We start from the raw sequence: 10,747 nt of genomic DNA, 5'->3' as shown, positions 1-10,747 counted from the left end.
ATAACAGGCTAGAGCAACAGTGTTAAAGGAGGGACAAAGGTGATTTGGAAGGAGAATTAGGGGTGGTTAATTAGAAGGGGATAGAAGGGGCAATTTGTCCAAGATAAGAGTGTTCCTATATAGTACTGAATTAGCCTTACTTGGGAAGAATCTGATTGATTCTGTTAAAAAATGTTAATAATAAGGTCATGATGAGTCACACAGCCAGAATGAGTAGTTCTCTCTTCATTCACTCATCTCTTTTCACACACTCTCTCTCTGCATGGTTTGAAGCCTCACTTGAATGCTCCTCTAAAAGGAACATGAGCATGAGACTATAGTACTTTTTACCCATCTAATTCACCACTCCCTTTTATACCTGTTCAACCTCTTTCCTTTTTGTCTCTTTCTCTCCTCTTTACTGTATCTTTCTCTCTGTCCCTCTATTTATACATCCCTCTCCTGTCTCAAGAAACTCATCAAAGAAAGAAAGAAAAGATGTCCCCAGCAGGTTCTTCAAGATGGAGCCCTACCACAGAACAACTCATGATCTTGGAGGAGCTCTACAGGAGTGGCATTAGAACTCCTAGTGCCTCACAAATTCAGCAAATAACCACACACCTTTCTTTCTATGGCAGGATAGAAGGAAAGAATGTGTTCTACTGGTTTCAGAACCACAAGGCTAGGGATAGACAGAAGCTCAGAAGGAAACTCACCAAGCAACTGCAGCTACAGCAACAACAACTCCAACTCCATCATTGCCATCTCACACCAGATATCACTAACCACTATTTTCCTTATTCTCCTTCTTCTTCAACCCAGGATTTTCCCTTTTATAACCCACCTACCTTTCTTTTTCAGGTAATCTTCTTTTTCCTTCCATGCATGTACACACCCTCTCACTAATCTATTTTTATCTTCATTTCTTTCATATTTCTCTCTAATAACATGCATGGGACTTCCTGCCTTACCATCTTCTACAAAGTTAGGACTAAATTAATGTTTTTGATGTACTCGAGGTATTTCTGACCGATCGCTACAGAAACCAATTCATTCAACTTCTGATGTTTATTTAAGGAACCTATGTGTCTGTAATTAAAATCACTGCACAAAATGACACACATGCATTAGGATCGGTTTATTTTTTGCGGAAGAAGTATTGGATTCATCTCCAAAAGGACATGATCTAAGTTTGAGTTATAATTGAAGTCAGGGAAAATACTAATTAAACCATATTTGTTAACTTTTTTTTCTCTCATTTCTTATATGTTCAGGGAGGATCTGCAAACACATCTGAACAGGCATTGAATTGCGCATGGAATGTGCACAACCTGCAAAACAATCTGGTGGAGAAGGAAGAGGTGACCTTCTACAACAATGGTTGGAGTACACCTGTGGATGTTAACAACCAAGCATCTTCATGTTGCACTTCTCGACCCCTCAAGACCCTTGATCTCTTTCCACTCACAACCACCAGAACCGATGAAGACTCCACCACTCCACCACCCAAGGAGCTCTAATTTTATTGTTCCATTTTCATCTGCATGTCCAAGACCGTTTCATGTTAATAACTATTTCTTAAGAGAATTAATCTCCAAACACAGTGTGCTTAATATTCTTAGGAAATGATTTAATCATTCTGGAATGTACCAATTACCAAGAGTAGTACTTAGTCTTGTACGTAGGATCTTTGGTTGTTGTTGCACCATGTGAAAGAATGATCAAAGCTCGATACTTTCATTCTGGTACAAATCCTGTGGGTATATGGTATATCCTGGTATGATGATACCAAGATATTGAAATGAACACTGATGTCATTTATTTCTAAATGTTAATGTTTTTCAACCATCTTAAAAGTTGTTGTTGTTTGTTTTGTCATTAGTTCGCTTATCGATCGGATAAATATATGTTCTGACCATTATGTTCAAGTTACATGGAAACTTTCAAAAGAGAAATTTGTGCATGTTTGTATCGATATGATATGGTCCCAATCTGTTTTTTCTTTTAAGTCCATTTAATGTGTACCGGTGTTCTTCATTCATCAGTCTCGAATTGCTCATTGTGTATGCAAATGAGAGCGTCGATATACATGTGGTAAATCAGCTTTTTGTTGAAGTTGTAACTTTTTTGAGGGAGTGAAAAGGTAATTGCCATTTTTGAGCATGGATTACACCACATTTACAGCATAGAAAGAGTCGATATACACTGTCAATCGTTAGGATGACTCTTATCATTCGTGTTAACGTGGCATCGCTAATGTGGAAAACACTAACATGCAGAGGGAAACTGATAGGTAGCACATGCGAATTTGGATAAGGGTTGTTTTGAAATCTCAATCTCGAAATTCACAATGTTTTTTTTTTTTTTTTTATGTACAAAGATTCAAAAAGTTCAAAAAGTTATTTGTTGTATATAAATAATGCTGCTGATATTTTTTTCATTCAATTATAATAATCATAATACTAGTTTACATATTGTATTTTTTTTTTCATTATATACTTTTTTTGTTTAAATTTATTTGACCTTTGATTTTTTTTTTCTTTTTTGTTTTATTTTAGACATAGGATTCCTCTTCCTCGGATAACATTTTCCTTTGTGTTGTAATATTCTGTGTCTTTTCTTTCCTTTGTCTCCTTGTATACTTTGTTATTTATCTCTTTCTTATACTCTTTTCCTATTTCCATTTCTCTATTAGACTTCTTAGTGATACATAGATAAATATAAACTAATTCACTTAAGATTTGTTAAATATAAAATAAATAAATTAATTTGTTGGTATAATATATTGATTACATTAGATATAGTTATTTTATGTAACAAAATCATGATTTTTTTTATTGTAACATAGTAAACACAGACAAAAATAACATGAAAATAAATTATCTTGTTCTTAAAATATATAGAATTATATACAAAAGTGTGCATCATCATATTAGATGACTATCTGAGTTGTTTAAATTAGAAGTAGTTCTAATTAAAAACTACCATTTGTAGAATCGATTTGATCACAAAGCTTTTTGAGCTTAAAAGATTGTGTTGTACCCTTACACTTTAGAACACCTACAAGAATGTTTTTTGCACTTTCTAAAGTTTAGGAATTGATCATTGAAATGCATTGAATCTTATTTATCAAATTCAAACCTCTACAATGTTTTTTCTATAATATTAAATATTTTTGACAAAATTATTTTTTTAAAAAATAAGAATATGAAATAATCAATTTTTTGATATTATAATTTTTTATTTTATAATAATATAATTTAAGTTTTAGAAAAAGTTCATATATTAGTTATGTTATAAAGTTTTTCAATTATATTATTCACTAAATAACAATTTAGAAAAAATGTATCCGTTGGACCGATATAACAATAGCTATACACTTGAAGCAAATCAAATCTTAGTAGGTTCTAGGTACAACTTGGTATATATCTATTTTGTTTTTTTTGTATATGTACCATTTTTCTTTTGTCTTTGCACGTAAGTTGAAACTAACATCTCATAATTCATCAAGATAAAAGAAGAGAAAAGACAATGATGAGTGTAGAAGATTGTAAGTTGTATTTACCTGCTACACCTATGGTTTGGATATATATATATTTACTAATTTGAAAAATTGAATTTAAGCATTTTTTATTTTAAAAGTGAAGATAAATATATTTTTATTATCTTTTAAGATGTTAGTGTAATTATTTCTTATTGATCGATTAAAAAAATTATTTTTATAATAGTTTGCAAGATAAATTGTCATAGATAAAAGAATTATTAGTGTACTAGAATGTTGTACAAACCTTAATTACATATTTTATTTTTGTTTTATTTAGAGCATAAGATCTAGGTCCATTCTACTCTCCCTAGCCTCACTTACCATTTTTCAATTCTTTTCAAAATTTAAGCTAACTCCTATATAATAATCCTAATACTTATTATGTAACATTTTCACACACACAAATATGCAAACTTGTGTCTGAATTTGTTAATATATATATCTTAGTCAGAAGCTAGCTTCTTTTGATAGACTTTTTTTTTTTCAAGTGTTGCTAGCTAGTCTATATCTGAGGTATGCCATCCTTGTTCCTTCCTCAAGTTTTAGTTTATTCATCAATTTTTTTCAGTCCGACTAATGTTTTTGTACTAGGTAAAAAGCTATGGAGCAGATTTAACTACATCTTAATTTTAGAATGAGTTGCCCATACTTGTTTAAAAAACATACTTTTTACTGCTCTGTTTTTTATAAACTTTTGATACATGATTAGTTTCAAGTTCCTTAATTTTATATTTAGTAGTGGGAAGAATGAAAGGTTTGAATTTGTTCCAATCTAAAATGAAAGTAAGTGGAGAGAGTTATATTTAAGTAATGTTAAAAACTGGATGTAAAATAGAGGGTAATTGTGGAGACTGAGTAGTGTGATTTTTTTTGTGTACATGTTATGGGAATACTTCTGATGTATTCAAGAATCTCATTTAGTGTGTCTGTTGTGGCTGCAGTCTTTTCACAGCTAATTGTGAGGGTTGTTGAGTTTAAAGTCTATGTTTGGCTCTTTTCTTTATTCTTCTTTTTCTTTGCATTTGAAGTGTGCTTATCTATTCTGAGATTGGGATGATTTTAGTTTATATCATTGATGTTTAAGGATATCTCTTTATTGTATGAACTCTTGCCACTTTATTTGGTTGAATTTCTTTGCAGATCTTGTCATGGTCTTTCCTATGTGACTAAGTGAAGTATTTTCTTAGAGAAGAGTTTATTGTTTTATGCTTGTTTAATTCTATTTTTATTTCCTTTTTTTTTGTTTTTGTTTGAAGTGCTTTATTTAAAGAATATTCCTGTGAAATTAGAGTTTTGATTTGGTTATTGTCAAATGTATGTTTAAGGGAAACTTTATTGCTAGCTTTCCCAATCTGTCCTACTGCATGGTTGTTAACTTTGAACTTATTTTCCAAATGCAATTTAACTCACCTGTCCTTTTTTTCTGGTGGGTTTAAGGTGGGACATGTCCACCAGATGGTTGTGTTTTTTCCCTTCTTCACTTTTGGGTGAGAGTGGGTCCTCCTTTGCCAATATCAGCCAAGCAATTGATAGTCTTTGAAATTTGTTTTGCTATGCGGTGTCTTCCTTGGTTCTGAGAATCAGTTTCTGTGTTCAGTTCTTCTGTAGGTATAGGTGTGCTTGTATTTACAACTAACAGTTTTTGTTTATTGAAAGTTTGTGTTTATATCTCTGTTCCACCCTTTTTTATGATAACCAGTTTCAAATATCTAGTCTCATTCCAGATATCTAGTTCTCTCCATTTGAGAGAATGTGTTGGACCATTACCTTATTATTGACATTAGTTAATATCCAGTTCTATTAGTTTTTTCAAAAGTTGATTTTTAACTTTTACTAAATTAGTTTTAAGCATAGAGAAAGTTTCATAGCACATAAGATGATCTTTTATTGTCAAATTCTCTATCATTAATTATTATTCTTTCTTTAACTTTTGTACCATAGTTCTCGGAAGTAAATAGGAAAATATGAAATTGATAATCATTTATTCTGGGCTAATCTTGAATGAACTAGAATCTACTTCTTTACCTTTCCTTTATCCGGTTTTCATTCATAGATTTCGTGTTTTATTTACCCAATGTTCTCTGTTAGATTGATGAACACCAAATGTTTTGGGCATGAAAAATTTAGAAGAGTCTAAGGAAGGTGGACATAAAGGTTGAAAATAAGATACAAATACTACAAACAACTAAGTAAAACCAACACAAATTTTACATCTAAGTACATACAAGAAACTTACAAAAGTTTGAATCCGAATTCAATCTACAGTGTGTATAACCTTCTAATGTTTGATGAAGCCAATTGCCTAATTCAGTTCTGATGCTGCGTGAATTTTTCCTTTAGAAGTTCTCCTTGTGAAACTGAAAGCGGGTAGATGTGTTTAGGCTGAACTCTTTACACAGGTTCTTCAATACCTTTGTAAGAGTAGGACTTCCACAGTAGAATACACCTGCATCAAGAAAACAGCAGATACTTTTTTTCATTTCTTTCATTGATTTCTGTGCAGAATTTCACAAAAAAGCATCACAACTTTGTTACCTATCCGAGAAGTTTGGTGCGAGTTTGCTAATTGTGAGAACACTTTTTTCCAGTTTGGTCTTGCAAAATGCGTTCTTATCTGAGAAAATGATAACATCACAAAAGCTTAAGATTTGGCTGAATGATGCAAAGCTTTTGCACTAACAATAAAACTTAGATACAATTCTATAGGTGTTGTAAATGTTGCTCTGCAATGAGATTTAGGATAACATACGATGACAATTTAATAACATGGAAAACTTCTGAGATAAAACTTCAATTCTAATTAGAATCCAGAACCAACAACACCTACTGTAACATTGTATCTAAGTTTTGTCTTTACTCTAAATGAGTGGTAAATCAATACCCGGCTTTCTGAAACTACATCAACTCCATTCTTAGCATGTTGCAACTTCTGAATCATGGCAATGAGTGCAGACCTTGCATCACCTTCCTCATAGACACTAGTCAAATAGTTGTGCATTTCTATAATACCCTGCATCATTTAAACGGGCTAAAAAGTTACTAACAGTGAAATATATTATGTAAATGGAGGGAACAGAACCAGTGAAATAGTTATGAGTTTAGTCCTGAATCTCACATCGTGGTCATAATCTGCAATATCATCCATGACACCTTTAAACCATTCAAATGATGACTGCTCTCTTGTTACCCAATAAAAGTATGCTCTTTCAGGACCTTTCTTCGGTTCATCTGATTGATTTACATGGATTGAGTCCTGCATATAGGTTCCCTGCTATGTTAACCCCTTCAATTGGAACTTATGTATAAAATACAAACAATAAAAATACATGCCTATTAAATTCAAATACGGACATGCTGCCAAGTCAACCAAAGAAGTATATCTAACCTTATCACTCACTTCTACAGGGGTTCCTAACTTTATGTGGTTCAACATATCTTTTAGAATACTGATCATTGGAGTGGCACCAATTCCGAGACCTATGAGGAAGAGGACATCATAGTTCTTGTAGCTTTGTGCTGGGGCTCCGTAGGGTCCTTTGATGAGGATCTTTGGATATCTAATGCTGGAAACAGTAGATAATATCAATGTTTGTAGATCATTTTGATAAGCTAAGAACAAAGAGTTTCTATTCACCCTTTTCTTGAAGAAAAGCTTGAACTTGCTGCTCTAGTTTCCATCCTCATAAGGCTTCCCCTTCTTGTTTGTGCAGTGCGAGGCTCACAAACCTGCATTTCTGAGTATTAGTAAAACAAGATTTTCAATAATTACTGCATTTCTGTGACCCTTTGACTAATTAAATACATAGGTTTGAGTTCACAGTTCAGACTAAAAACCACCTTTGTAAATTTGTTCTTAAGCTCTGTAGTCCAATCTCCCAAGGTTCGTACATGGACGCTCAAGTACTCATCTCCGGGTGCTGAAGTGATGGAGAAAGGATGCCTGTAACAAGAGTCAATCTGAGTAATTTTTTGCAGAAAAATATTTTCTATGATCACTGTTATCCAGTAATATTGGTAATCACCATTCAAAACTGGATATATCTGGACACTTGAGAAAAATATACATTCCACTTTTATACTTGAATCCTGGGGGTTTGGTCATGTATAATGCTAGGACGTTTCCTGTGTATACTATTGCCTGAAATTTCCAAGTGACAAGATCATTTCCATCCTTCAACATGAAGAACAATGGAGAAGTTGTTGACACATACCTTTATGATGTTTACTCGGTGATCTTTACCTCTAAAAAATGGGTGAATTCTCTCAAAAGCATAGAGTGAAAGGGGAATTACAAGGTACATCCAAGTCTGAATTAATCAAAGATATTGTCAACTTATTATAAACATTTTTTCAGATTGGGGCCTACCAAAATTCAATGATGTAAAACTGGGCATGCAGTTTGAGTTGTCGTGTCAGAATTTCAAGTATCTATATATACATCGACAAATGAGAAGTGGGTAGTGTTCAATGATATATGTTATGAGCACTAAATAAACCACAATTTATATCAGTTTACAAGTGCAAATCTGTTGAAACTGCATTTTAAGAGAAGACTTCTGGAAAATTGAAATAAAAAGGTGTAGTTTGTTGTAGTTAGAACTAAACATACCGTCTTCTTTTGCCATTCCTTGGTGAGAAATAGATAGTAGCCATGAATGACGAGGAGTATGTAAACAACAATCAGCAAATGATGCGCATACCAAAAGGAATTGAAACCAGCCAATCCATGCAAAGGCGAAGGTAAGTGGACAACATTTTTTCTGAAATAATGTGTGGCTAGAGTGAAGGAAAAGGCCATGAGCAAGACCATTACAATTCCAGTTACACCAGGAATGCTTTTAACAAGGGTGATGTAATCAGGCTGCTTATAGTTAAAACCATCCCCAAGTATTATCATGAACTTATCGTTTGGGTATGATATTAATCTTGGAAAATCACAAAAGACATGCACCATTACATGAATCAAAGTACCTATAACTACAGCTACTGCAATCGTCTTGTGAAAGTTTATATTGTCATCAAAAGGGATGATTCGACTTAGAAACGATTCTCTTAGCTTCGTAAGTGTTCTTCTGCACATGGTTAGGACAATAAGAGCCATGTTGAGCTTGAGAGTCTCAGCAGCTCCCTTTGCAAAGCAGACACAGTAACCCATGACTTCAAAGGCACCCTTTTGCCTGTATTGCTTGAATTTCCAAATATAAAGCACAAAGTTTATGAAAAACCATAGTTCCATAACCCATATTATTTTCCATTTATCTAAGGCAAATTCTGTGAATTTGGATACGTATTTGCTCACGGGGGTTCTATACTTGCTCGGTATCATAGCTTTGCTCAAATTCATGGCCTTAGTATTATTAACTTTTTTGGGGCCATCTTCAGAACTAACCATTTCCTTCAGCAGAGTTTCTAGCTGCCACATCTATTTAAGAAGAAAAAAGAGAATGCAAAAAATGAAGGTCTATATGCACAACTCATGAAAATAAGAGAGCAGTATGAATTTGTTCATGTCTAACCTCAATATATCCATTATGATCAGGGTCAAGCTCTTCCATTATCAAAGCTGCATACCCATCAGCATGTGTTTTGAGATTTCCTAGCTTATTTGCCGAGGCACTCAATACTATAACCTTTTAAACAACGGCATTTAGAATGGTGTTTCCATAGAGTGGAAGAGAGTGAAAAAAAAAATAATAATAATGAGAAGAATGACTGGTCTTAGTGCTTACCTCCTTAACCTCCTCTTCTGATAGCCTTCCATCCCCGTTCTTGTCACACCTGAAAATAACTGAATTCATTTATTCCACCCCACTCAATGAAAATGCAACATGCAAAAGGGATACAGATAGAGTGTTTGTGTGCTCTTTACATGTCAAAAAACACTTGAAGCCTTGATTCAAGATCTTTGCTAGTCATGTCCTCCCAGAACACTCTAGCTTCATTCAAAGTTATTCCATTTTTTGTACAGATTTTCCTCCTCCTAGCCAAAGCCTCATAGAGTTCCCCGGCAAAATCCTTTGATTCTGGTCCCATGCCTGTGCAACACAATTTAAATTTCATCAGACAAACTAACTGATTATGGCAACTAAATACATTACGAAGGCCAAAACTTGGATACTGTTTCATAGATAGTTTGGTGTTGTTCTCTTCTAACAAAGGCATGCAAACTTAATTACACAAATTACTAGGAAAAACTCTATTTCTGACCGGAAAAAGGCACCAAAAACCTTATGGAACTGCATTCATGTTTTGTTCTATTGCAAACCCAACAAGACAAAAGAGGTAAATGTACCCATGCAGATTCCAAATTTGTCTTTTGAGAGTTTTCCATCAACTGCATTTTGAGTAAAACGCCTCTCAATGCACCTCCATGCATCTGCTTCCTTCCCAGTGACCGTTCTATCGAGAAACCGTAAACCCTTAATCCCTCTTGCTGCTCCTGATTCTACCCTCACCATCTTCCTCTCCCCATTCCCCTGATTGACATTCCTGTTCCTCACATTGTTCAGAGAACCTTCACAGGGAGATTTTAGCACCGGGCATGCATTAGGGGATGGTTCATTGTCATCATCCCTTATAGACCTCTCCGCGGGATGAATCTGGATACTCTCAAGAATCCATGTTGATGATTCATCCTTGCCTTCTTTGTCTGATGACATCAATGACAAAGGACCTGCCAAATTGATTATGATTCTGTGAAATTAATAATGAGGGCGTAGGAGTTCAAGGTGATGATGATTTTGGATTAATTTTCAAGAAAGAGATAAGGGTGTAGCATGAAATTGGCAAAAATGGCATCAGAGATATATCTCATATATCAGTATGTAAATGTTCTTTGTTGTTGCTTGCTAATAATAGATAAACACATTGGTTGAACCCCCTACTTATGTGTCCGGTCCAACCAAACATGTCCCATAATCGACCATGAAAACAAACGAAAATACATACAATACAAACTTTTGTTTTTCTTTGCATGCTTTTTCTCTCACCAATGTCACTTCTACTCTGGAAGGAAAGGTGCTCACTTTCACCACCTTTTCTTTATTTTTTCATTGCTACACTTTTTTTTTCATCCGTTATTTACTTCTACGTGACAAAGTCTATTTGGAAGGATGATTTCACTAAAGACAATTAATTAAACATTCAAAACATAGATTAGAGATTAATAAAGTGGATGGATATTCTGCATGGATCATAATCATTTAGATTTTGGTGGTAAATAGC

At 33.9% G+C, this 10,747-nt stretch overlaps 2 protein-coding genes across 2 annotated transcripts; one reads left to right on the top strand and one right to left on the bottom strand.

The window, feature by feature from the left end:
- The first annotated feature begins 315 nt into the window (after positions 1-315).
- On the top strand, positions 316-1,835 carry LOC106754544 (WUSCHEL-related homeobox 3). The gene is made up of 2 exons (XM_014636562.2): positions 316-840; positions 1,254-1,835. Exons 1-2 carry the CDS (start codon positions 478-480, stop codon positions 1,497-1,499), a joined length of 609 nt encoding a protein of 202 aa, XP_014492048.1. The 5' UTR covers positions 316-477; the 3' UTR covers positions 1,500-1,835.
- Positions 1,836-5,689: 3,854 nt separating this feature from the next.
- Positions 5,690-10,384, bottom strand: LOC106754540 (putative respiratory burst oxidase homolog protein H). The gene is made up of 14 exons (XM_022777988.1): positions 9,816-10,384; positions 9,393-9,558; positions 9,253-9,301; positions 9,040-9,153; positions 8,133-8,945; positions 7,735-7,830; positions 7,546-7,661; positions 7,361-7,463; positions 7,158-7,249; positions 6,909-7,086; positions 6,639-6,776; positions 6,405-6,533; positions 6,059-6,137; positions 5,690-5,969 (listed from the first exon to the last, which is right to left on the bottom strand). The coding sequence occupies exons 1-14, from the start codon at positions 10,180-10,182 to the stop codon at positions 5,860-5,862; spliced, it is 2,550 nt and encodes an 849-aa protein (XP_022633709.1). The 5' UTR covers positions 10,183-10,384; the 3' UTR covers positions 5,690-5,859.
- Positions 10,385-10,747: the final 363 nt, after the last annotated feature.

Source organism: Vigna radiata, unplaced genomic scaffold (genome assembly GCF_000741045.1).
Source record: "Vigna radiata var. radiata cultivar VC1973A unplaced genomic scaffold, Vradiata_ver6 scaffold_111, whole genome shotgun sequence".
Lineage (NCBI taxonomy): Eukaryota > Viridiplantae > Streptophyta > Magnoliopsida > Fabales > Fabaceae > Vigna > Vigna radiata.
This window is presented reverse-complemented; position numbering and strand designations above follow the sequence as displayed.